Source organism: Phlebotomus argentipes, unplaced genomic scaffold (genome assembly GCF_947086385.1).
Source record: "Phlebotomus argentipes unplaced genomic scaffold, Phlebotomus argentipes genome assembly contig_68, whole genome shotgun sequence".
Taxonomy (NCBI): Eukaryota; Metazoa; Arthropoda; class Insecta; order Diptera; family Psychodidae; genus Phlebotomus; species Phlebotomus argentipes.
In genome coordinates, this window is record NW_026776169.1 from 21,468 (window position 1) to 49,065 (window position 27,598).

Sequence of the window (27,598 nt, forward strand, 5' to 3'; positions counted from 1 at the left end):
TCTTCTCCACCTCAGCCATGTTCGCTGACTAAGTGAATCTGACGTTGAACGGTGTGAGAGAGAGAGAAAGGGAGCGAGACGAAGTTAATGGGAGAGAAAATGGGAAACAAATTGTAGCATTTGATTTACTGACAAATGATTGATAATTCCAATATTTTCCCCAATTGACTTCAACCCTCGTTTTGTCTGTGACGCCAAAAGTGTGATTGCAAGACGGTGAGATTTTTTAAAATGATTTATTTAAAGGTTCAATGGGTTTAACATAAAAATATCAATTCTATTAGTTGTTGTCTTCCTTTTCATGGGAGATAATTCTTCATAGATTTTTTTCCATTCCTTTTTTTAAGATTATACATTAGTACATTCATTGTTAATTTAACTAGTCATGTGTCTTCACTTCTTTTTTTACCCCTTAATATACTTATATTTTACTCTCTTTTGGTGTGTGTGTGTTTTGTGTGAGTTAAATTTTCCATGTTTTCTCTGAATAATTTATTGACTGAATATCCACCTCGTCATCTTTCACGCCACGAGGGATGGTTTTACTTGCAAAAACACCCCCTCAAACTGAGTGGGATTCTTTTGATTTGGGTCTGCCTAACGTCCGGATCCTTCAGTCCCCCGTTTATACAACTATGTAAATGTTTTATCATGTAATTAGTGCAAAATTTGTGTATGTTTTTGACTTTCTGTTTTATTAATAAATTCATTTTTGTTGTTAATAAATATTTAATGTCAATATAATTGTGTATGCACTATCAATATTAAATTACATTTGAAATTCAATTTTGATTTTTCACTTTTTGCTATATGTACAACGAGTATGAGGATTATTTTGTGTGTTGCTCAAATTTTCCGGGGGATTTATAATGAGTCAATTTTCATCAATATTCATCAGTATGTGTTTTATACATTGAATTCTAAATATTCTCTCTGTCCATCTGCCATTAGTCTATGTCATCCTTTTACACACTTTGATTTAACCTCACAAGAACCTTAATTCCGTGCGCACTTTTCTTTTTTTCCTCGTATATTTACAGCTTTTGTCACAATTTTCCACCCTCGCTTTCTCCTCCACAACGGATTAACCATTACAGGATAGATTTATTACGTTTTCTTTGACTTCTTGCGTCATTCCTTCATATTTTTTTATACTCTTTAATTACCTTCAAAGTCCTTTATACACGAAAATAGAGTGAGTTGTGTTTTGCAAACATTTAGTTACTTATTACAATAAATGCATAATTCAAAAATTGTTTTCTTTTTTCTTCACTAAATTCAACATTTCGGCCGGATAAAGAACAATTCATATGGAGTGTTTTTTTCTTTCCCATAATATATATGACTATAAATTTTTCATCATTTCTAATTTATATGACTTCCACTCTTTTCAAATCTATTTAGGAAATGAGAATTTTCTTGTTTTTTAATAAGGATTTTACGATGATATGCGTTATGTTATACATTAAATATTACAATTCTGGGGTATTTTGTAATATATATATATATATATCCCACATAGATTTTGTCTTGTGTTTTTTTTCTTTCTTTCTTTTCCATCTATAATTTTCCGGGCGCTCATCCTCCGCGGTTCCTCTTCTGGGAAAATTCAATTATACATCACTCATTTTCAGTTGGAGACATGTGATTGCGGTTTCTGGGGCGCTCGTGATGCTCTTCGTGCGAGAACTTTTGAGATGTTGCGAAGAAAAGCTTTTAAAATATTGTACTGAAGGTACTGAATACAAAATTGCCTCCTTGAGAAGGTTCTGCTTTGCATTTTGCATTAGCTTTTGCTCTTCGCCTCCGATCGATAAATACACAGCTTCCAGAAATATTGTAATACCTTTAAAGGTGTGTTTCTCAGTCCTCATATTGTGGGGTTTAGGGGGTGTTTTCGTGAATGTGTCTTAAAGAAAATCCAACCGTCAATTTTTGTCTCTCCCCCGACGAAATGCGCCCCAGAAAGCGGATCACTTTTTGAGCATACATGAAAATAATAAGGCCACTTATATTAAGAACTAAGGAAGAGATTTACAAAATTTAATACACAGTACGCTGTATTTTATAATATAAATCTGTCTGTGTAAGTATTAAATCAGCTAACCAACGCTTTCTCATTAAATCTTTATTACAAATACATGACCTCCGCCTCCGTCGCGCGCTCCTGACTTTGTCGACTTACCAGTCGCTTTTGGGGGGCGCTCGCCGCCCCGCCCGCCGCGGCAGCGTGGGTGTTTGGCCTTTTTAATATTTAATACACTATCTCGCTGCCAACACGAGCCCCACGAGCGCCGCCAGGGTGACATGGAGGAGTTGCGCCGTAAATTTGCGGTGACCCGAATTAGTCCAATAGTTAATTAACTTTTGATTGGTTAAGTCATCCTGTGACGTTATGTACACAATGGCGCTCGACTCTCGCGTGGCCGCCGGGATCTGCTCAACTCTGGCGAGACACTTGAGTCGCATGGCGCCCCGGAAAATTGCGTGCCGTGTCTTATCTACATGAAACCGTACCTCCAAGCTCCGGAAGCGTAATTGAAAACCGTCTGACTCGATGGTTGTCTCACGGAGTGGCTGGAGATACTCTGGCGGTGCCTGCGGGAGAAATTATACGGATCTCAGGGGGTGGTGGCTTGCTAAATTCGCCCTTGAGAGCGCCTGTCAGGGGGGTGGGGTCGGCCGGGGGTGGCGAGTTTTTAATCAAAATGCAATATTTGACACAAGTGTGACAGGGACGAGTGGGGAATGAGGAGAAAAATGGTGATTACTTTCTCATCGTTGATGTACCACGACAGCATGGCCGGTGGACTTGACATATCGGATGTGCAATTGCCCAGCAAAAAGTCACCGTCTTCGTAGCTGTGGCTGATGCCGGTGATGATTGGATCGTGTCGGGGCAGAGCTGCAATCAAATATCGCCAGAGAATTCAATTAAACTTGCCAAAACTCACTTCAGCTTCTGCTCTCTCATTTTTTGCTCGCATGCATTTCATGCTATTCACTTTTGCCATAATTAAAATTGATGCTGAACTGTGTGCGGATTATATCGCGACGACCACTTCTCCAAAAGGCGCACTCTCAATTTGCCATGCACAGAGATAACTTCGAGCACACGCTATGCAAACCCATTCATCGAGTCCCCAGAACTAATCCAACAACTTCTTGATACACTTGGCAGATACCAATAAAACTTTCAAGAACCCAACTCCATGTACTCGAAAGCTCGCACTCGTGATAATTCGCCAGAGGGGAACTTGTGAGTAATCGAGACGAAATTTGCATAAATTTTGCAACAAAAGACGATTCAAATGCATAAAAACAACACACACACGAGAGAAACGATTAAAAAAGCTGCCATGTTAAAGTCTGCAATTGCAATCAAAGATCGTCGATGGTGTATAATAAAGTTTTAAGATCACCCAATTAAGGGGATAATTCAGTCGAATCCCATTGAATGGCGAGAGATGCAGTAATTCCTACAAATGGCAATTAAAATAAACTACTCATGATAAATTGCTCGCTCGAACTTGCAATGGCAAAGATAAATTATAGTAGCAAATATGTTGTAAGATCCGCCCCTTGAGAGCACAATAAGGGATGGTACAGTTGATCCAAGGGGGAGATATTATTAGGGGGAGGAAAATTCCTAACATTTCCTAACATTTCAAAGGAGTCGCAACGACACTTATCAATACAAATTGACAGCTTTGGGGGACAAATAGTTAAAAGCGACAGTTAAGGGAGTAATTAATCTATATTAATCCGAATCTGTCGTATTTTCCCCTGAAATTTGGTTAAGAAAAGGAAATTGCGTGGAATTTGTATCGATAAGTGTCGTGAATAGCATTTATAAGGGCCGAAATCTGCGATATTTTGCAAGATATTCTGTTGATTTTGATTTTATCCTCTGAAAATGACTGGAAACTAACTGATATTTGACTAAAATCTAACTAACTCACTTATAAATTGAGGTTTTCTAGCAATTTTTTATGATATTCTTCTTCAAATAACAGCTAGAGTTCTTGAAGAATGCCAATCAGAAACTTTCTATCTCAAAATTCCATATTATCTCCCCCTTGAGCTGCAGAGCAACTGTTGGATTTAATTCTTGCGTGGGTGGTGGAAAAAAATCGGGCAGATTCACATGATTCGCTCACAGCAGTCTCACAATCGCCCTCAATTAATTCTGTCACGGTCTTCCAGGGTGGGTTTTTGCCCATCTGGCCATCCTCATAATCACAGCCGAGGCATTGTCCACAAGTGGACCGGATGAGGTGGCGGCGTGATAAAAACAGTCAATGAAACGCCATTAGACAGGAGTGCATAGAGGTTGTAATTTGTGTCTGCGACGGGGTGAGATTCTGTCCGAGAGCGCCTTGTGGGCAGCGCACAAGGGATGAGCGAGCGCCACATATATCAGCACATGCACAAATCTATGCTGAGGGTAATCGAAAACCAATAAATATCCTTCGCCCCAAACCTCTCTCCATATTGAATCGTATAAATTTGTGTCAACACCGTTCTTTGTTGCGCCCCCCAACCTCCCCCCGAAACCGCACCCCGAACAAATTTCGGACAGAAACAGATACTCACATCACACCCCCGCCCTTTGACGCCGCCGCCACGCGCGCGGGGACGCCCAATCAGCATTCTGGCGCACACCGCAGACAAGCTGAAAGCTCTCGCCGAACGTAATACATCTTGAGCTTTTGAATATATTCACTCACAAGTTTTCATACTTTGCCAGCACGGACAGAGATTACCACGAGCTCCCCGTGCTGTGGACGTGCAACTTTTATTTATAGAGACAAAAGCAACGCCCTCAGGGGCTACTCATTGAGGGCACTTGAGTGCTCGCGCGTTATGCAATTCAAGGGAAGCGCGGATCCTTAATTACGCGAGACAATAACCTTCGTACATCGCTGGGGGAATTATGAAAATTGCAAATATAGGAAGAACAAGAGGAAAGCAGACATAAGGGGGTAAAGTTTACGCTATTTTCATCCAAAGATGAAGATGCTTTTATTTGCACAAAGAGAGAAAAGGATGTTAGACACAGAGATTTATCAGTTAATTAAGATTTTATATTAGAAAAGATTCAACCAAAGATGGAGAAGCTTTAAGGGCTTGTTTTTAACCTTAAAAATTGATGAAAAATTCACTCTGTGATGTGACAAGTTGAAAGTGAGATTAAGTGTGTGTTTTGTGCCTAATCAAATCCCTTCACTATATATAAAGCTAAAAGTTTTATCTCGGCTTTTCAATTACATCGCGCGTTACTCCTTTAATGTATCGATTCTTCTTCCCCAAAATGAAGTCGAATGGAGGCAATATAGCCGCAGAGAAACTCCCAAATGGCCCATAAATTGTGTATCGAGCAACCCCCTAAGATCCACTCGCTCGGGATATTGGCTGGGAAAAGTGGCTGGGCAAGGATTTGGCTTGGGGATTTGAGTGTGATGCAGAATGAAATTGAGGTGAGAAAAATCCGTGATTTATCGCCTATCCTTTGGTCATTACGCGTGCCAGAGGTGTTAATTACCCACACAGTGACATTTATGCCGTGTCCGGGCGTGATAAAATAGAATCATTAGCTATCAGTGTTTTGTGGGCCTCAATTGCCTGCCATATTGTCGCATTTTTGGTCAATTTCCGCCCACAATTTATCGCCCCAAAACATGAACTCTGTGTGTTGGATTTTGTACAAAGTCAAGTTTTATGTACCGCAACGAATTTCTAATTACATCCCACTTTATTTCTCCGCAAATCAATGAAAGTTTTGCCGATAAATTGGCCGCGCGCACGCAGAGTGGGAAAATTTGACGAAGACCGTGGAATTGATGGAGCGTGAGTGGGAGTTAATTTGAGTTTTCAAATTTCCAAGAGGGACATATTGTGCCTCACAAATGTAGAGTTCTGTGCGAAAGTCAGTGGAACTCTGAAATATTACAAGATACCCAAGAAAATTCCTCTTTGGGAAACTGTTTTCTTCACCAAATTACTGCCTTTTTATCAATTTATATGTTTTATTTAAATATAACCTCAAAATTTGTCAATTTTAAGATAAATAAGACAATTTTGTAGTCTAAAAGTAGCACATTTTAATTCACTACCGAATTCCTTCAGTTTTTCTCTAAAAACCTTACAACTAAGCTTGTTTTCAACATTTTTTTGAGTGTCTCAAAGTTATTTTTGAGGTTATGGTAAAAAAATGCCCAAAAAAGCCTTTTCACGATGCCAATCAAGAATTACGTCGTTTTAGAGCAAGAAAGCTCAGCTTAGAGCAAGTTAAGTTTGAAATAATTATGCAAAATTATCATTTGTCCAATTATCTCCCCCTTGGAAATTTCCCACGATCAAATGGGAGAATTTATCGCAGGCATATTACTTTGTCTCTCCTCATGATGGCATCAATCTCACGGCGCGGCACGATGAGAATCGTCGCAATTGACTTTAATTTGCACGTGAAAAATCTCCTCCGCGGGGCGAGAAGGGAAATTCCTCGTGAGCCACGTAGTTGCATAATTGGTGTTCTGGCTGGGAAGGAAAACTTTTCAATACGAACAAATGATATTACATTAATCATGCTCTAATAAATTAGGCATGGCCCCCGGAGCCATAAAGCATGCTCAAGTGCATGACAGACACAGTCGAGTTAACTGCTAATCTTCGGGCGTGAACAAATGAAGGCAAGTCAGATATCGGCTATTGGCCATCAGAATAAAATTAGCACAATTCTCTCTTACACGCCGCTCCGTTGCCCAATCCATTAGATAGATCTACGCCAGCAATTTATTATATCTCACCCCTGAAGTCACCTTTCTCGCTATCCGAGCACACCGCACCAAGGTGGGCGCATTTATCCTTCGCTTAGAAAGAAGGAACGTGCCAAAGGATTTAGATGAATATCATCAAGACCACTAAATGCGTTTGGGATTTCAGTGAAACAAGAAACAATGAAAAATACCCAGTAGAAAAGTAGCTCTAATGGGATTCCCACCGGACAGTCCGCTGTGTTCTGTAGGATTTCTGAGGGAAAGTCCATTGTCTTTTCTAACCTCTTAGGCACATACATGAGATCTCTTGAAGATCAATTCTTAATTGATTTTTACAGGATTTTCCCGCCGAAATCCTGACAGTAAATCTGTTGAAACTGTTTAATGGACCGAAAGGACACAAAACGGTGGATTTTCAATTGATTTTCGTGTCGAAATTCGTTGAAATTCTTTGCAGGATCAAAAGAACAGAAAATGACAATTTTTCAATTGATTTTCCTGTCGAAATCCTGCAAGAAAATCAATTGAAATTTTTTCAATGACGAAAAAGACATAAAACGACGGATTTCGAATGGATTTTTCAGCTGAAATTCTTTCAGACGCGTCTGGCGTTTGCCAGGTAGTTTGGAAAGAAGGATTTTGCTTCGAGCGTTCCTTAATGAATCCTGTAGAGGATCTGTTGTGCTCTAATATATATAAAATACTCTCTTGTTTTATTTGCAAAACTATCCGAAAAGTTTACTCAATGGATTGAAGTCCATAACATACTTGAGAGAAGACACACTGTGTTCCAATGCAAAAGCAATACATCAAAGTGTCAATTAGCATTGACACGCAGTGTACTGTCCTCTCGCTCAAAATGTCATCCCTTGGCATCCTTCCGGCGATGGCTTCTGGCAAACATCGTGGACTTTCGAGGGGTGGCGGCGTTTCATAAAATCCTCCACTGAGCATTTTTCTCATTAATTTTCCGCTTTTAATTAATTTTAAATACACAAAACATCCATAAGGTGGTGCGCTTTCCGCCCGAGCGCGATTTTTCTCGCGCGCCAAACGAGCCGTCGGAGATAAAAAATAATTCGCGATTAAAATTAAACCTTGTGTATCTCATTAATCACGATTTCGCATGGCGCGTTGAGAGTCATTTATAAAATTTTTCATCACATTGAATTTAATGTTTCTCCGGCTGTTTTTCCACCAAACTTGTTTTTTTCATGTCCGACCCCTGGACAGCAATGAGGGTGGTGGTGGAAAAAAGATGACAAGATTGGAATGAAAGTGGTGGAGAAAAAACTTACGACAAGTTGTGATATATTGTCTTAAGCATTCGCTGTAAGGAAATGTGTTTTCTTGTGCATTTGAATTTTCTCTCTCGCTCTAGCTCTCGACAGAGAGAAGAAGTTCGTTAGTGTGAAGCTCTCCTGCTTTGCGGAATGTTGTGTAAACATTTTTCCTCTCCCTCTCTCTCTCTCTCACACATCACACTGCGATGGCAGAAAGAGCTCCATCATGTGAGGGAATTTTCCTTATGCAGACGAAGGGAAATGCATCACAATGTGGCACAAATTACATACGGGATTCATGCAAAATTGGTCTGACTGCATTTGGAGGAAAATATCGCAATGGGTGAACGAACCCTTGAATTCTATGGGAAAAGCTCACACTGGAGATGGAAATGAAGGTGAGGCGAGAGAACCTCACTCCATTCAGTATTACAGATTGAGTGGTGAATAGGTCGGAAAAGGAGCCTAACGAGTGCCTTTGGACATCTTTCCATCATATAGTATAATTTGACTGCAATGATTTTGTACGATTTCCCTCATCATGAGAGCAGAATTTTAAGTACACCATCAGGAATACATATATATGTGGCAAACAGTGTGCGATTCAAGTGCTCAATCATGCGAAATTCACATTGATGCCGTGCAAAAGCTCACCTGCAATGGTCATATTGCCAGTTTGGCTGATTAATTTGAATTCCGGCGCATCGCCTGAGATTTCACAGCGATAGGAGCCGCTGGTGCGTGGCTCCAGCTGATCCAGGATCACACTGCAGGTGCTCTTGGTGCAGAGAATTGTCTGATCTTTAGGCAGTGTCACGCCGACCACGGGAAACGTCATAATTGGCGGGATCATCATTGGTGCATATCTGCAGGGCACATTTGGAAAAAAAAAAGTCAATAGAAAAGTGTGTTTGCATTTCTACGTTTTTCTCCCGCTCTTGGGCATTTGCTCAATTGAACACACAAAACACGTCCAGAGTTGGAAAACGATAATGTGCAATTTGGCACAGAGATAATTGCGAGAAATTTCATTGGGGCAAAAAGAGAGATAAAACTTCTTTTTTATGGCCAGCAATTTATCTCTGTTTGCTGAGGATATTCTTTTCATTAAATTTGGCAACTGCAATTGAATTGTTTGTCTGGCAAGTTTTATCCAAAAGAAGAAATAAAAAAAAGTCCGGGATTTCCTGTGAGCCTGAATGTAAGAAGTCTCAAGTGTGAACATTAATGCATGATAATTTGCTTCCTGGACTAAATTTTCTATTTCTGCCACAAAAGTACAAAACTAATAATTGCCTATTAACCACTCGAAGAAAGTTTGTCATTGATTTGCTCTCTGTCTATGAACAATCTGTGAGCTTGTGTGGAAATTTAAATTACCAACTCTTTATTGATCAATTGCATTTGTTCCCAACATTGAAAGATAGTTGCTGATGATAATGAAATAAATTTCCTCCAACTCGAGAGCTCTTGGCTTGAGGATTGTTAAGTGAAACGGATGCAAAAGTATAGGAATATTTCTTGATTCAATTCACTCGTCACAGTTTTCCACTATGCAAAGAGGATTTCATTTCCATTTTGAAGTGCTGAGATGCAAATGTACTGTGATATATTTCTAAATTGAACTTTCAGTTTTCTTCCCTTACATTCGCATCATCAGCTTTCAAACTTTGCATGTTCGTTTGCCTAGAAAAGCATTCCTTTGTATCCCAAATTAGGTTCCGACGACAAAATCCTCAGGGTTTATCTAGTTTGTTGCATTTTAATTATTCCGGAAGTTCCAGACGATACCGACCGACCTTCCCGGAACTCTTGTTCAAAATGGCGCTGCAGTCGATTTACAGTGGCAGAAATGAGAATAAATCGACTCAAAATACGTTCTTTTCTGCCTAATCGGTGAGTTTTTAACCGGAAAAACACTTTATAACTGTTCAAAAGCTACAATTATGAGAATTCTGTGAAAAATAGTCAATCAAAACAGTCGCAAGCTCACGAGATTGAACAAGAGCCGGCGGAGGGGTCAGCCGATACATTTTAGATGAGTTCAGCGCGTATCTATCATCTCGATTGACGTGCATTTGCCAACTCTGACGGGGTGGATGGCAAAAAGCCCACTCGTGTGCGCGGTTGAGTGTGTTTGCATGTTCACGAGACCGTGGAGTGCAATAATACTCAATTTTCTATAGTTTAATTCCCCATCGTTGCGCACAGATGGAAAAGTGTGTGTATTTAGGAGACTCACCGAAAGAATTCACTCCCATCCTTGTACCACTTGACAGAGTTGAGCTTGTGTGTTCCCATGTTGTACGTGCATGAAAGTGTTACCGTGTCTCTCACATCGGCCACCCTCGGCACGGAAATGTCTGTCATTTGAAGTGCCTCAATTTGACGGCATCCTGTCGGAATAATCAAATACAAGTCAGCTCAGGTGCACAAAGGCGATGCAAGGTGAGGGCAAAGATATGTTGGGTCGAGAGAGGGAAAAAAAGAGGAACTGAGGGTGTCAAAGCGAATGGATATGCGAAGAGGAAATGACTGAAATCCTATATTTACTCATATTTCCCGCCACTTTGTAGCTTTTCGCCTCTGGGGAGCTTTCTTTCTCCCAAAGACCGCTCGTGCTCCTCATTGTTTCAGTCACACCCTCCTCGCCACCCACCCACAATCTCCCACGTGCGATCTCGCATGCAATCCACACACACACACACACTCTGGCACAAATTGCAGGTAATGTTGCTTGAATAAAATATTTAGTTAGTCAAAGTGTTACGTTACACCTTCTCACGTTACAGACAAACACTCTCATGTTACCACAGGAGCTTTAATCATGCTGATGAAGAAGATTTATCATATTCAGGAAATGGTTTCATGTAAATTATGATTGATAGCGCACAACCAGAACATCCAAATGCCTTTTCCACTCTCACATCGACTGATTTTAATTACATTAATGCAGGAGAAATTGTACACAATTCCTCATTAATGCCTATATATTGAAACCACATTCAAGAATTGGCACAATAAACAGAATATTTCGTCGGTAATGATTTTCCCGAGTCACAATTAGATGTTATTTTATCCTTTGTGGATGTCAAGGGGGAGATAATGGAGTCAGAAGTGGTGTACAGCACAGCGGAAGTACTCAAAACCTTATAATATTCCTTTCCTGAGAGCTTCTTTCACTGACAAATTATCCCGATTCTTTGAATTCCTTTTGATTTTCCCATAGAAAAAAACCAAATTGATTCTTTTCTAGGTTATGTGTATGTTTAGCTCATTCATTAAATTCAGAATCTGCAATTTTGAGTTCATTTACAAAGCATAAGAGATGATTTTGTGATCTAGAAAGCTTCCACAGCGAAAAGCTAGAAGCATTCGAGGCCCTCCATATCCTCTTATCGTGGCATAGAAACGTGAATAATAAAGAAGATTGTTGTATAGATTTTAGGCAAACTATCTTCCCCTTGGCGGATGTCTAGTGAAAATGTGTGGTGAATGCGGTGAATGAAAGTCTCTGATTTCCGTACAGAATTCAATCTGACAACAAGATATACAACCACACATTGACAGTTTATATGCCATCTGTGGCATGGTTTGACTTAATTATACTTCTCGCAGCTCGACAACATGTATTTAATTTCAAATTACCCAACATATGTGACTCGGTGTTTGTGGAAAAGTGTGGCTTTCCACTCAGAGTGCTTTTGAAAACTCACGTAAGTTGAAAATACCATCAAAGGACAAGGAGATTTTCTCGGAAATGTATTCGCAATCAATATTGAAAGTGTGTGTTTGCCGGAATGATTTTAAATGGCGAATAATTTGCCGAGATTGTTTACTATTTGCACATCTTCCGCAGTGTATATGCGGGGGGTGAAATGTCGAAGCGACGACGAGGAGTGATTTGGTGGATGTTTAGTGTGCGAACGAGGGTGGACGAGAGCCAAGGGGAAATAATGAGATTCTGTGGGAATTGCTTTGGTTATATTCCGAGGCCAGAGTTAAATGCCCCATGTGGCAGGATCCACAATAAAGTGGAAGGCATTGTGCCATCGACCATACTTCATATATAAAAGCATCTCTCTCCTTATATTTACTCAATTTTCCCTCTTTCACTCTCCTACGTACACATTTTACTATTAAACGCACATAGTGCGGCGCTTTTTTTCCTTTCCTCTCCTTTTCCACCCTCCCCACAGATGCCAAGGGATGCGGAGAGAAAGTGCGAAGCAGTTCCTTCGCCCAATAAGAGTCCCTGTAATGGAGTTACGAGGACTCTTACACATTTACTCAAACGACTTAAGCAGACATAAAAGGTTTTCCCTCCACGTCCAAGACACAATGCATGAATCCACGCCACGCTCCCTCGTCCCTCATCGCTGACGGGGTGGGATTGGGGGGGGTTGGTTGAGTGGAAAGTGGAGGTATTTCCACATACGACGATCATACAAAAGATTGGGTGATGTTTTTAAAGCCACCATCAGCCACCTTGGCATTCCACAAGCATTTTATCCCAGAGCATACACTTTTCCCCACCCACACGGCCGCCCTTCGAGCCACAAGAGCACAAGATAGAAAACACAGTCATTCCAGAAAATTGAGCAGCATATATTTTACTCGTGTGTCTCCTTGAGAGAATACACAGTGCCGCACACACATACAAAAAATAAAGTGTCTCAAATAAACATTCAAGAAAATTCCCTTCGCCTTTTTTTCGTGTGCAGGGCGCGAGCACCCAAGGGGGAGATTAAAGTATGGGGGAGAGGGAGAGAGCATATCAAAAATGAGTGTGGAGCACAAACTTTCATGTTCATGGGCCAGTGTTCTGCTGGTACGCAAGAGAAATTGGGATTTTTTTTTCTTCATCCCAATGCTTGTTGAGCAACTGAAAAATGCTGAAGAGACACGTAATATAAATAGAAAGAGAAAGAGAAAGAAAAATGCTCATGAATAAGAGAGCAAGAGAAATCGTTAATTTGAGTTAAATTCATTTTGTTGATAGAAATTTAAGACTATCAGCATAACTCCACAAGGAGAGCTTTCTTGCCATTCACCATGGAATCTCTGGAAGATCATCCTCGCAAGCAAAAAGCTTTTTGAGTGGTATTTCTCAAACAATCACATCATAATCTTGTAAAGCTCCTTTATTCATATATAGTTTGAGCTGCGGCATTAGGGGTAGTTTATTGCGAATGAAGGGCAGCTTTTCTACTTAGCCCCGGATGAAATCCCTTAAAAAACTCCCGGGGTAGTTGAAAGGTAAGAATTACAGGTATTATGTGTACTTCGGTTGTTTCTTTATCGCTTCGCAAACCCTCGAGAAGTGAATAAATTCGCCCCCAGATAAGCGAATATTGGATGATGTTGGGCTAATAGTTAAACTCTCCGCACTGAGAGAAAATTGGGCTGAAATTAACACGATTTTGAGATCAAGCTGGGAATAAAATCAAGAATATTCGGCCTAAAATTATCTTTTTCTTTTGCTTAAGAATTAAGAGTTTTTAGCACAACTACAACTCTTTTTTACGTAGATTTTTTATTTGACTAGATTTAGGATCGATTTAAGTCCTTTTCAGTCTTCAAACCAGTCTTTTTCCGCTAGGAATTGAAGCATTGGGAAATTCCTTATGTTTATTCGCGACAAGGTTTTGAAAATATAAAGAAAATCCATTGGTTTTAATCCAAAGATTGCCGGAAAAACATCTTCTTTCATAGTTGATAAAAAGACTTGAAAATTATGTCGAGAAAGGTATTAATTGTATGAGAAAACAGGCTCAGAAAATTTATATTTATGACTTTCGAAGAGCATGAAATTACATCACAATAAGCCGAAAAGGACTTGAAAATAGTGTAGATTTCTAACTTCTAGGATGGATTATTTGTCTGAGTGCAGAAGAACGTGGTGAAAGAGCGCAACGAGAGTCTGGCGGGTGGTTTTTGCCCTCGCGCGCTTCTCTTGTCGGGCCAAAAAACACGTAATTATGTTCCGCCGAAGAGTCTTTCTGGGGAGCTTACCCAGTGGAGACGCCTGGTATCGCAGTGAATTGGCAAAAAAAAGTAGTGACGGAAAAAAATGGAAATTGGCAACAAACTTTAACAATGCTCTATATGTTTAGTATACGAATCTCGCCACACTCTTTCCCACCCCCTGTGCCGCAGTATTTGCGATGTTGGGCCCAACCCTCCGATTATGTGTGTAATGTCTTGAAGTTTTGCTTGAAGGATTTCTCCTACGTGAGCAGAAGAGTTCTTTTTTTTCCTGGCCTCCTCTTCTTATCCCTGTCATGAGACGCCGGGAATGGAAAACTTTTCACGCTCGGACAGAGCTTCAAAGGGACGTTGTGGGGGGCAGTTTCGTTTGCTGTGTGACTCGATTAGGAGGGCGAGAAAAAGAATAATATAACAATAATATTATTATGTGTGATAGACACATTTCAACTTTTTCATTTCCCCTTGTCTTTCAGCCCATGAGAGGGTACTAAATTGACGGAGTACACATATTTTTCTCTCCACCCCCACCCTATTTCGAAGGGCCAATGGGGGAGTGATGAGGAAACTCTGTATTATTTGTTCCGGGAAATAAATTGCCTCACCGGATTTCCTCGGACAACAATGTCTCTTTCTTCTCTCGCAAGACCAAAAGACCCCATCGAAATACGAAATTGCAAGAACTCTAGGCCACTGTTCGACTGCCAAGTGTTGGAGTGGAAAAGGAAAAGCTTTTGACAGAGAAGTTGACCCCTTGAAGCGATTCGCGCGGAGTGTATGACTTTTGATTGATGACGCTTTGTGACTCCACAGCAAATGGTGAAGCTTATTGAGCGATGGAACGCGTTTCTTGGAATTTTTAAAAGAAATCACTACAAGACATGCCGAATAAAGATCTTTACTTTAGTGAAATATAAATTAGATGTGGTAAATTTCTCTCTCCACCATGTATTTTATTCATCAACTTGAAAGCCGAAACACGCTCTAAGAATATGTCAAGTTTATCTTTGTTCTAAAATGTTTCCTGTGGAAATATGACGAGATGAGACTAAATTTGTGGTCTTGACTTAAATACTGTCAAAACTTTTTGGGTAATTTTAGACAAGTTCAACATATTCAGCAAGGCTCAAAAAATTTTTCATTTGAATTATAAAAATGCAATTGAATAAAAGTTTCCATTTGCGCAGTGTTTTCACGATGAAGAAAAATCAAACAGCAAAATTGAATAAATTTAATTCCATTGAAATGCTTCAGTGAAACGACAGGAAATCGACTTAAAACGATAAAATTCTCTTCTTTTCTTTTTTGCAAAACTTTAAGTGTGCCAAAAAATACGTCATGCGATTCACGCGGAAAGTTTCTGCACGGCGGGGAGGCGAAAAAAAGGGGATCTTTTGCACAATATCATCAATGGAGCATCTTCAGCAGTTCACTTTTATGGGACACAAGAAGAGTGCTTAACTGCACAGGATCCACAAAAAGTCGAGGCCAATGAATCATCCTTAATCGCAATCATGTCTCCCTTAAGCGAATTCACTGTTCATCATAAATAAATCTCTCAAATCTCATAAATTTCAAAACTTTCCCCGGAATATTTCTTTCATCACCACATCGTGAAACTTCTCATGTGCGCCGCTCGTCCTTCTTTGCATCCTTTCTCCAATTCAAACTATTGAGGGAAATGTTCGCTCTTTTTACCGTCCATGGCGAAAAAAAATTTGGTTTGTCTTCAATCGAAGAGAGAGAGAGAAGTTTCTGTATAATTTGTGGGATTGACAGAGAAAACGGGGATAAAAAGCTCGTGAAATCCAATATGAGGTGATTTTATTGGCAATTTCAGCGAAAGAAACTTTGTGTAATCCATAAAATGGGCATTTCCTCATCGGCTTCGAGTTAAAGTTTCAGGACAAAAGAGCACCGCAACTGTTGGTTGACTGAGAAAACATCCTGAGACTTTTCACTTATCCGAAATTTGTCAAATGAAGCTGCAGTGGAGGCGCCAGGTGTTAAAATTTAATGTTTCCTCGCGCCACAGAAGCATTTTATCCCATCCATTTGGTGGAATCACTTTTATTTGAGAGCATATTATGGTGGAAAAATATTGGATCTTCTCGTCCCCTCCGATGAGTGAAGGAAAATTCTACACAAATATTTTCACGAGAAATTCCACTATAATCTCTATCCCAATTCCTCATGGCATTCGGCAGTCCATATATATATATATGGGGAAAATATGCTTCTTATTATTCTCTTTGACTGCAACAACCCCACATTATCTCGCACTCTGGCTTCTCTAATATTTACAAAATATATAGTGACTCAACTCTCAGGCTCAGTTTCTCTACACTCAAGGGAAGTACAGAATGTCTTAGACGGAGTGTCTCATAAACTATGTAAGGGTGATGTTTGCTAATCCTGCGACTCCTGGCCTCTTTGATTGCAATATAAGCTTCAATGAGGATGATTCAGGAGTGTGGGTATTGAGGCATCACGTAATTAGTATCGGATTTGCAAGCAGCACTCAAGTAATTTCTTATTCAGGAAGAGTGAAAGCACACGAAATCGAATGATTTTTCTCCCAAAGCGTGTTAAAGACCATATTTTTGAAATTTTCCAATATTCTACGATGCTTCAAGAGCTTTTTACAATGATTCATGATGTGTGCAAATATGAAGTTTCCCAGCAATTCAGCTGATGGGAAAAAGAGCGCAAAGCATGAACCTTTTTCCCTTCAGGTTTTCCATCTCTCTTCACAGACTAGCTATGTGTGTACATTTGGTCAGGAGACTAATGTGTTTGATAGTTTTTATCCTAATGGTTCGGCAGACAAGCTGAACACAACATAGATCCCGCAATGTGATCAGGACAGACAAGAAGAATGGTTTGGATTGCGAGAAAAAGCTCCACTGGAGTGAAACATGAAATAAAATTCCATTCGATCTCAATTTTAAAGTCACTTGTGTGCACTTTGCCGATCCTGAGAGAGAGAGAGAGAGCCACCCAAGGACTCATGGCAAAAGGGGAAAAAGCTTTTCGTGACGTCGTCGTATGTGGTTATTATCAAAGTTTGCCACCACCCCCTGAATGCCCACCCACTGTACCGGGTTTTTGTTTTCCTTCCCATTTATCCGACAGCTTTTTAGATATATAGCACACACATACACATTACAATGGGGGGTGGGAGGAAAGGGGGAGGAGAAGCCAGTGAATGTGAAAGTTGTTCTTTCTCATAAAACTCCAAGTGAAAGCACAAACATTATTTCCTCTTTAAAAGAAAAATAATAGTTGATGGAATGAAATTACGCTTGTTTATGTCGCAAATTGTCTCCGTTTGTCCATTTACAAATATCATATATTACACATAAATGTCAAGGAGACTATTTACTCGCCAACACGCGACGAAATCGAATGATTTGACCCAGTGAAGTGGCTGTGATTGCTTTTGCCAATCGCACATCTACTGCGATGCATTAAACATCACAGCTCGCAAATGCATTGTTTGAGAGATATTATATTGCAAAATTATTTCCCGCACAGTTGCTTTGCGTCATCAAACAATGGGAATATAATATGATAAATTAATATATTTACCCACAGAAGTGATAAGTGAATTGAGAGAGATGTTGGTCAATTTTGAATTAATCACGAAGATGATTAGTATTCCACATTGTTATTAGGCTCAAAATCAGTCTAAAAGTGACAAACATTTTGACATATACTGGGAATAAAGTGAAATATTCGCGTATTTTTCCTATTTCTACTCGTATTTTATACTCTGAAAAAACCTTGAGCTTTCACACAAATTATCAGAGCCTCGAAAGCTTTTCTATAATTTTTCTGGTAATTATTACTTGTTTTTTAAATTTTTTTCAGTAATTTGTAGACAAATTTTTTAAAAAATTTTTTATCAATCAGTCTGTGCTCTAGACTTTTTAGAAAAATTACAAAATAAAACATAGAATTTACTGTGAAAATTAGAAATCATTATTAACAATGAAAGTAATTATTTCTGCCAAATTAAGGTAACATTTTTTTTACAATATTGTTGTATATCATATTGCGAAATACCGACAGTTACAATATAAATAGAAATATTTCCCATACCGTTGTGGGAAATTTCAGTGTCAGAATAATTACGATGTATTCTTCTCAGTGTAACTTCTTCTGTCTTAAGCGATATTTATGTTGTCTCGAGGGAGAGTTCACCGCTGGTCAAAATGTCCTGTGAGTATATTTTTGGGCAATATAAGAAGGGTGTCTTTTCTGTAAATCATCTGCAATTACACATGCCGAGGCAGTCGGCAATATTTCATATATGGTGAAACATTTCTCATCCACTGACATTTCATCTCGCAGTGTAATGCGATAAGGGTGGGCCGGTGCTCAATTACATATGCAAATGTAGTGTAGAGATGTGGGGAGATACTTGAGGAGCTCACAATGGAACGGAAAAGCTCCACAATTGCGAGCATATGTTCGGTGGGTGGCGCAAATCCCACCCCGCATGCCGGCTTTATATGAATATAATTAATGTTAACCGCAAATCAGAGGAAATTGATGGTTGAAATTGGGAATTTTCCCGTCCGGTTAATTTGAATTAAAGATCACAATCTCGGGTCGCTGGCATATACCATCATCTTGTTGCCATTTCCGTTGGGGGGGCTTTGGAGAGCTGTCCGCCCCAGACCGCCCCCTCTACGCATCCCCTCGACTTTCTTTTTGTCGCTCATTTGGAGTTGGAATGTCGCAACATTTATTCTGATTTGTGTTTGTCATTTCATTCTCCTTTTGTGACGAGTGCGAGGGGGAGATTGCCTCTGGGGGTGGCTGGGTGGGTGGGAGAAAAAGTGGAGAAACATACCATGATTTACAAGACATTCCTATATATTGTGGAATTTGCTCGTGGCTCCCGCCATGCCAAGATGCGGAAAATAATCTATTTTTCACAAACGCACAGCATCGCCAAAGATGATGCCGCGGGTGGTGTTTGTGGCCCACAAAAAGGGGGGTTGGAAGAGCTTCACATGAACATTTAATGCTTCTTAAATTTTCATTTTGCCCACATGTAATATTTAAAATAGAATCTCGTGAGTGTTTCACAATGCTCGCCCGCTTCCGCACTGTTCTTTTTTTTCTTTGCTTGCTTGTCTTCACCCCCCCGTCAACAAAGAGCAGAGGGGTGGCAGCGCGGAACCCCATCGCACAAGTTCTCATAGAAGAGCAACATTTCTCAATTCATGGCACTGCATAATGTAAGAAGCGCGCGTTTCCAATCTCGAAGAATTATTGTGTGATAATTTATTCAAGTTATAAAATTGCTCTCATGAAAAGTTTTCTGGCCGGCAAAAGAGGAAAATTTTTAACTGGCTGGGCGTAAAAGTTTTGCGAGCTGCCGCACCGAAAAATTTCGCCTCTCATATCTTTTTCACGCTTTATACACCGCACTTAGAGGTTTTGAGGGGGTGGTTTTTAAGGGGGGGGGGTGTTTTCACGCGAGGGAAGAGAGAGAGCGAGAAGGGAAAAAATAGGACTACAACATTGACGGTTCGTCTTCATGGGCGGAAAATTTGCACAGAAAGCTTCAAAATTCGTCGAATCAAATCACTTTTCATCGCAATTGATTTCCGCGGAAAAGTTCAAAGTTTCGTGGGTGTTTTTTTTTTAAAATAACATGGAGAAATTTGATTCTCAACATCGATACAATTCCACTATTGTGACCAATCAATTGTGACTCTGCAAAACAATTAGAGTTCAAATCAAATTTAACATCAAAAGAATTATTCCAAAATCATACTTTTAATTGCTCATTTATGGGATTTTATAATGTATTTTCATTTGATTTGAACATCATATATGTGCAGTAAAACCGGTCAATTCAAATCATATCATTTCATATTTGCACTCTTGTGTCGCACCTGCTTTGGCAAACATCTGAAAATTGTATTACATCACATCCAAAGTAAATGTCTTTTCCGTACAACAATCCGTGAAATAGACTCTCTGCCTTATGCGAAGGAGTCTCTTGCAAACTTGTGTGGCAACGGTTGAGGGTGGCAGTTTGAGCAACAACACGAGGGATGAAGTGTATTCGTGAAATAATATAGATGTGTCGTAGGAGATGTGTCTAAACTGATTTTATTTGGAGCAATCATGAATATTTATGACTATATTTGCATTAAATTTAATTCACAGATAAAATATGATGATTATTCCGCTTGAAGGTTTTTGCAGCGCGTCTCACGGTGGATTTGATAGAGAGACTCCAGCGTGACAATAATGTCTCGTCCCTTCAGCGGGAAAATGTGTACATGGAAGGGTGGAAAAAAGCACACACGGCATGCAAAGCATGGGCAAAAAGCACACACACTCACACACACACACTTGAGGACACAACATAGTTCAAGAAAACCCCTCAAGAAAATTACCGAGCAGGGAGATCAGTGTCAGCGAGAAGATAAACGATATCCGATTGAGGTTCGTTGTCCGCCACATTATTGATAGATTCACCGATTTCAATTGATTTATCGCCAAGGAGAGAGCATTTAAATTCACCCCAACTGACGCCCTCTCATCGGGGGATTCACGTCCGACTCGACCGCACTCCTCAATCGTCCTCAATGGGTAATCCAACGGGTGATCCCGGGGTGTGAAAAAGTCGTTGCTGTAGCCACACAATTGCCAAGTATAAATCACACTGATATCCTCAATTTTGACACGCTACATACACGAAATGGTCAATAGTATCGCAAAGTCCATAATTCACACTGGCCGAGAGTTGGCTATTTAAATCGTCGGGTCCGCCGGATGCCGCACAGGGGCGCCCCCACCGATGGAGAAATTTTCCGGGGGGAGCAAGGGCGTGGTGGAGCCACGAAGCACTGAATCGTGTGGGAAAGTCCCTTCTCTGAGGGGGTGTGTGTGTGTTGGATTTCCTCACAGCGCGCGCCACTGGACTGCGTGATGAGCGACCCGCGTGCTCGGCTGACGGTCACGATGCGACTGAAGCGGGCATCCAGCATCCCAGAGCTCCGCCAGAGATGAATCCGTGGCGGAGAGGCAGCGACACGGCGCAGGAGCGAGTGATCAGCTGGTGAAGTGGATTTCCTCAGCTTCACACTCCACTCTTCGTCCAGTCGCCGTATCGGCGAAATTCACCCCCTGAAATCCACGAGATTTTCCCTGACACTTCCCACGGGTCTGCAACTATTTTCCAAAAGCACTCCCGCATCATCCGTGAGACCGTAAAATCATCCCCCCGTTTTAGCCCCACTTCGTCCGCGCACCCTTTTTATCCACCCCGGAAGCTTCGGCCCGTCGTTTGCAGGCCTTTAATTGAGCTTTCAGGGTGGTTTTTGTGCGAAATTCCTAGAAATTTGGCTCTAGAAAGAATACACCAATGAAAATTGGTACGAGAATATTTTTAGACCCGGGGCAAGGACCGTTTTAGAAGCCTTATTTTCCACATTTCAATGCATTAAAGGTTTTGAAATTTAAATGAATGTGTCTAAAGCAACGCATTTCCAATCGCCACGAAAATTAAGGTGAATTTCCCTTTTTAGTGCTAAAAATTCGATCTTTTCTTGCCTTTCACTTGGTACTGAGATTACGATGATGTCTCAATTAGACGACGAAATATCGCAAAATTCAGAGAAATGTGCGTAAAAGGACAGCGAAAATTAAGTCAAGCATTGCTTATTTTGCTCTGAATCTAATATTGGCTCGGATAACCACATTAAATCATGAGTTATGAATGTCTAGAAGACATTCACATTCTAGGGTGTCTTTATTGGGATTTGTCAATTTGCTTTTGGTGTGTTTTTAGCCTCTGTTCAACATTTTTCAGCACTTTGCTCTCTAAAAAGTATGATTTAAATAAATTTTTAATGTTTTAGCACACAAAAATACAACGCAAAACTTAAATTTACTAAACTATAGTAAATAAAGCTTCTCTTCTACTTTCTCGATTTTGAGTAAAGCTCGTATTAAGGTTCATTGTTGAGTGGAATTTCTCAACTACTTAGCTTGATGAACGTGAAATAGAACACTTCACTTAACTCGTTATAAGACAGAGTTTGAATTTGCAATTGCAACACAAGACATTTTGCCACTTGTGTACGAAATATTTAAACAATTCTCATAATGTGCAGCGGATGAGAGAAATAAAAAAATAAATTGAAAATAAATTAGCTAAAAAGTCGAAAACCACAAAAAAACTTTTAATAGTTCACCTGAAATGATATTTTAATTAAATTTCCTCTCCTGGACATTAATTGAAAGCAATTTGTACTGATTTTTTTCGTATACAAAATTATTATTTTTTGTGTTTAATAAAATTGCCTTTTTTTATTACATATGCAATTTTATTATAATATGCATAATGTTGTCTATTTACAGATAACAGAGAATTCTCTCACAAAATTTTATCATCCACCAAATAAAACCACAAATTTGAAGTCGTCAATGCATGAAAATTGGTTTTGCGCGCAATTTCCATTCATCTGTAGATTTTTTAGTTATAATAAATACTTTTTCTATTGGCGGTGATAAGCTGAAATTGTCGTATTTGGTTTATTTTTAAACTCCCACAAATAATAAACCGGTAATCCAATATGCAATGTAATTGCATAATTCTACGCATAATATGAGCTTTTGCCCCTTTTTATATGGCCAAACCAATTAATTTAGGTATGCGGAAAAAATATTTCTCTTGTGTGAAAACTTCATATCATTTTACAGCTATCCAATTGCTGTGGAATAATTGAACCCTATCAGCAAATACAATTAATAAGTTCATGCGTTTGTGCACATAGTCCATGGAGACAGAAGGGTGAGTGTTTCAATCATGTCATTAAATAAGGGCTCAAAAAAAGGGGGCGCAGAAATTGTGTGTGTGTGTGCAGAGTTTTAGTGTGCAATCATTTGCGGACTCGGGAAATTCAGTCTAGGAATTCCGCTGTGAAAGTTTGGCCAAAGCCCAGAATCTGTGCGGGGAGATTTTGAATTTTGATCGTTTCTCTTGGCTTAAAGTGGTGACTAGGGTTAGCAGCCCATTCACCTCATGCAAAATTCCTCAGTGATCCCAAAAGGCCATCCCGTGAAAAGTGACAATGGCCGGGCGAATCCCCCCACGATTTTTCCATAGGCCCACAGGTTTTGTTGCCCCCAGAATGTCTCTCTCACTCTCTCTCACTTGGGTTAACCGTAGATAAATGAAAATGGTCGTGGGGAGCGTCGCAAGAGGGAAGTTTGCTTACATACGAGCAGCAGCAAATTCCCTTTTCAACAATAAAATGACCACATAACATAAATATGTGAGAATATATTAAATTATTAGATGAAGATACCCTGTGAAGTTTATATTAACTAGGCGCAGTGGCGAGGGTGTGGAAAAACGGCGAAAAGGGATGATTGCAGCAGGGCATATAGTTTGAATGTCCTTACCTCGATTATGATGCCTGCCACCCTCGACAAAGGGTCGTCCTGGGGAGAAAAATGGGGGACGCACACGATTATGAGAATCCCTCCGACATGTCCCAATTGACAATCCTCCGACTCACGAAGTCATGACAACTAGTCGTCACAACTAGTCAATGTAGAGTTAAACAACCAGTAATTAACCTTCTTTCGTGCTGAGTCAAAAGTGAGTCGCGACGGCAATCCCACAAATTGGAATTTGATTTTCTTCTCCTTCTTATTCTTGACTTCAAAGTCATTTTATTTGAATTTAGTCACGCTATCAACCTGTCATGAAAATGCGATGTAAATAAAATTATCTTGAAAAAAGTTTAATTATAGTTCGTTTTTGTCAAAAATTATAGTCAAACGTGAATTAGAAGAGCTTAAGAAAAACATTAAACTATTTTAAGGAATTTTTACCTAAAATCGCTCGAGTATGAATTAATTTCGAGTCGTAAATGGGTTGTGAGTGAGTCGCGAGAGTCAAAATTGAGTCGCAGACTGTCATTCGACGAGTCAGAAGATCCTCACATAATTCTCCACAACTGCCCTGACGACAAGTTTTTCGTTGTCGCCCGACTCAATTATAGGAGTCGTGAGAGAGTCGTCAGAGAGTCGTCAGAGAGTCGTGGACGCTGAAATAGTCAATTGGGGTCTTTTTCTCTCTATTTCTCTGGGTTAACAACATAATGCCAGTACAAGTCATAAGATATCTTGTGCACACAATTCACAATATATCTCCGCTGCGGCCCAAGAGTCCACCCACCCCCACACGCAGCAGCGCCCCTCGGCGGTGGGCCTGCGTCGACCCCCCCGGACCCGAAAATTGGAGATCGTGCGTTGGTTATTTAAACAAGGCGCCATATCAAACTGTTTCGGTATTTGTTTACAGCGGAAAACAAACAGAAACACAAACAGAAAGCGAAATAACTTGAAGAGATTAAAAGCTCGAGATAAGGGAGCTTCCATTTGACTGTATGTGACTCTGATTTGCTTCGGCATGATTTTTTGACAAGATAAGTCAGTAAATCGCATAATTTCTCCGTCAAACAGCACGCGCGGACCTCCTCAGACTCCGGACAGCTTGTCTTGAGGGGGGCGGGAAAATCGGCCGAAGGAGGCAGGAAAAATTGATCCGATTAAGTAAATTTGGGCATCAGGTGGGGATTTTGCCAATTGGAGTGTCTGCATTTCAACAATCGGACGGAATTTGAGCCATTTGTCAGGCAGTGTGCTCGAGAGAAGAAGATGATGCTGAGGGTCAAGCGGATGCTTGTTGTCATGCTGTTATGGGATGGCTTTAGGCTTGTCAATCAATAATGATTTCATGACCATCTTCAGCTCAATCGGATGTTGAATTGTTGAGCAAACTTTGTAGTGACTATTTTAGAAATTATATTGATTAAGTTTTCCCCCAAAAGTCTATTCTTAGGACATTCCGTCCACTCTTAAATTCTGTGGCCAACTTTCCTCCCTCCCCCAACAACAAAAAGACAATCACAGAGAATTGCCCAATGTTGCGTGAGAAAATCTCTAGGTAATCACTCAAGAAGTCCCACCACACATCCAGAATCCTAATTGAATCTCCAGCCAGAGTGGGAGGAAAGTCAATCTTGGGCGGCGATGGTGGAAATCACGAGACAATTGGCAATGCGAAAGTTCTCATCGGGCGCGTCTGATGAAAATGTGCGCCACCCACGCGCGCTCAAATTGCTCCGCGATGTCATGGAATTTTGCAAGCGGAAGCATATTTGGCAGGTGCCACGGCTTGACAATGGCACGGAGACGTAAAAACCACGGGGCAAACGGGAAATTTATACGGTGCGGGATGTCAATGGAGAGGACTGTCATCACCTCTTCACCGCGTCTCTTGGCCAGGTCGCCGCCGCACAGTTTCGTGTGAAGAAATTAAGGGAAACTTTTCTGGCACTGTGCCCATGGGGAGGGGGAGGAGGGGGTGTTTGCGGATGGGAAAGTTTGGCGTGAGACTGACTGGGCCTGAAAGACATCGAGTGGCAGAAGAAATGTACAACTATTTGATGAGAATTGAACTTGACAGGGTGTTTTGGGGGTGCGGCGCGGCCTGTGGGTCAGCTGGGCGGTTGGGGACAAAAGGGATGAAATGCTAAGAGGAAGAAAAGTTATTGCATGGCTCGCGGTGGGATAAAAAATTCAGCCAGAGTAATGAAATTTTTAATAAGACTCCGAGTGACGTTGAGTGCTAAGTAAAGTGAAGCCTTTTGATCTCTCTCACTCACTTGGACCTCGTGATGCAAGCCTCTGATGTAGATGGACTAGTATGAGTGTGTGTGTGTGTGTGTGTGTCTTTGGCAAAAGAGAAAACGATCAAAACTTAAGACTTTCTAGAATCCACATTTACAAGTGGATAACATTATATCCTATCCTCTTTCGTCCTCTCACCCATTTCACGATGGGATAAGTAACACACACACACACACACGCGCGCGGTGAGAGAGTGAGAAAAGAGGAGAGGAAAAATCCTCTTCAGTCATGAGCTCATGGGGCGCCCAAGACGAAAAGTGGGTGGCTAAGGCCGACAAGCAAAGTGGGGAAAAGCATACACAAGAGGAATATCAGACGAGCATCCATATACTTTACTACTTATACTTGAAGGAGGAACCATGAGATGAATAACATATCACACTCGGTGGTGAGGCAAATAGATGGTCGTTAATTCTGCATGAGGATGCCGGGTGGGCGCGCCACCCCGCGCCGAGCCAGCGGGTCTCTCTCCTCAATAAAGAATATATCCACTTACACGAGTAATACACACTAAATTATATCTGGAGAGCGTGTATATGGTGCGGATCCTAATGGTGATGGTGTGTTGATGGTGAGGGTACCTCATTAATAGTCGCTCCCAACTTTCGACTCGATGACAAAGCTTATTTTATCAAAATTTATTGCTCCGTGAACTCCACCGAAAACTTTCAGACTCCGCCAACTCACGGTGTGTGAATTGCATTCGGTTGGCGGAGTGAAAAAAGCTCGTGAGGAATTTACAACGACCCCTTAATTATCCAATTACTCACAATATGTGTGTAGAATTTATGCCCATCTTTTCTGCTTTCACCTTTTCTCGCGGGAATTGCGCAAATTGAAAAGAACCCACCGAAGAAGGCCGTCAAGCTTCGCGCAACACCTTTAAATTTAATTATTGCACCCTTGATTGCATTGCATAAGTCACAGAATCGAATGCAGCGCTTGATGACCCGCTTTCAATGACCCAATTTCATTGACGAACCATAAAATAACTTTGGTCTTCCTAATGACTTTTCAGGTTGTCACAGACTTATTGCGACGGTCAGAGTAGCAATTTCTGCTTCGACATGTGATTCGGAAACTTTGGAAAGTCATTCTTCAGGAGAGCAAGTTGAAAATTCAGTACTAATATCGCTTTGATATTTGCCAAATTACATGAAAATATTGCAAGTAAATTCAGAAACTGAAAATATTAGCTTTAAGTGTATTTTATTCCAGCAATTGTAAAAAAAAATCAACTTTTCACACTTTACGTGTATTTTTTTAGGATCTCAAAATATTTTTAGACTGTGATTGAATAAATTCTTTATTTTTGTAATTTTTTCACTTGAACACTTTGAAGAAAGTTGATTTTTTAAACTTGCGTGGATAAAATGTACTCAAAAACTATTGAAAATCGACTTTGGAAAGTAAAATTTTCAATTTTCTACTAATTTTGCCAAATTTCAGTCGATTGAGCAATTTAGATGATCTTTGAGGTGAATTTGGCAAATTTTGAAGCGATATTAGCGCTAAATTATCATTTTGCTCTACTGAAAAGTACAACAATTTTGATTTTCCCATGTTAAAATCGACTCTTTTCATAGTTTTTCGTTTAATGCGTCGCTTTCAAAGTGACAGTTTAATCTTGTCTGTGAGTAAAACAGACATTCAATAAAGTTACTTTGAAGTAAGAAGATCAAAAAGTCATAATATTGGATGAAGTCCTCAAAGTAAAAGGATATTATAAATGCATCATGTTTCTAGATTTCCAGGAATGCGCACATTGAATATCGGTGAAATTGCATTTGGCATTTGAACATCGCGATA

The 27,598-nt window shown here is 40.2% G+C and overlaps 1 protein-coding gene across 1 annotated transcript; it reads right to left on the minus strand.

The window, feature by feature from the left end:
* Window positions 1-256: 256 nt before the first annotated feature.
* On the minus strand, window positions 257-20,825 carry LOC132256994 (uncharacterized). Its single transcript, XM_059753647.1, has 5 exons — window positions 20,476-20,825; window positions 10,305-10,458; window positions 8,717-8,928; window positions 2,772-2,905; window positions 257-2,598 (listed from the first exon to the last, which is right to left on the minus strand). Exons 1-5 carry the CDS (start codon window positions 20,540-20,542, stop codon window positions 2,263-2,265), a joined length of 903 nt encoding a protein of 300 aa, XP_059609630.1. The 5' UTR covers window positions 20,543-20,825; the 3' UTR covers window positions 257-2,262.
* Between the last annotated feature and the right edge of the window lie 6,773 nt (window positions 20,826-27,598).

What these genes read in the sequence shown, in the direction of transcription:
- LOC132256994 (XM_059753647.1), bottom strand. Translation starts at nt 20,542, where the DNA reads ATGTGGCGGACAACGAACCTCAATCGGATATCGTTTATCTTCTCGCTG. An exon ending in GATGGGAGTGAATTCTTTCG is followed by an intron (nt 8,929 to 10,304) that starts GTGAGTCTCCTA and finishes TGTGCCCTGCAG; the next exon opens with ATATGCACCAATGATGATCC. An exon ending in TGGCAATATGACCATTGCAG is followed by an intron (nt 2,906 to 8,716) that starts GTGAGCTTTTGC and finishes ATTTGATTGCAG; the next exon opens with CTCTGCCCCGACACGATCCA.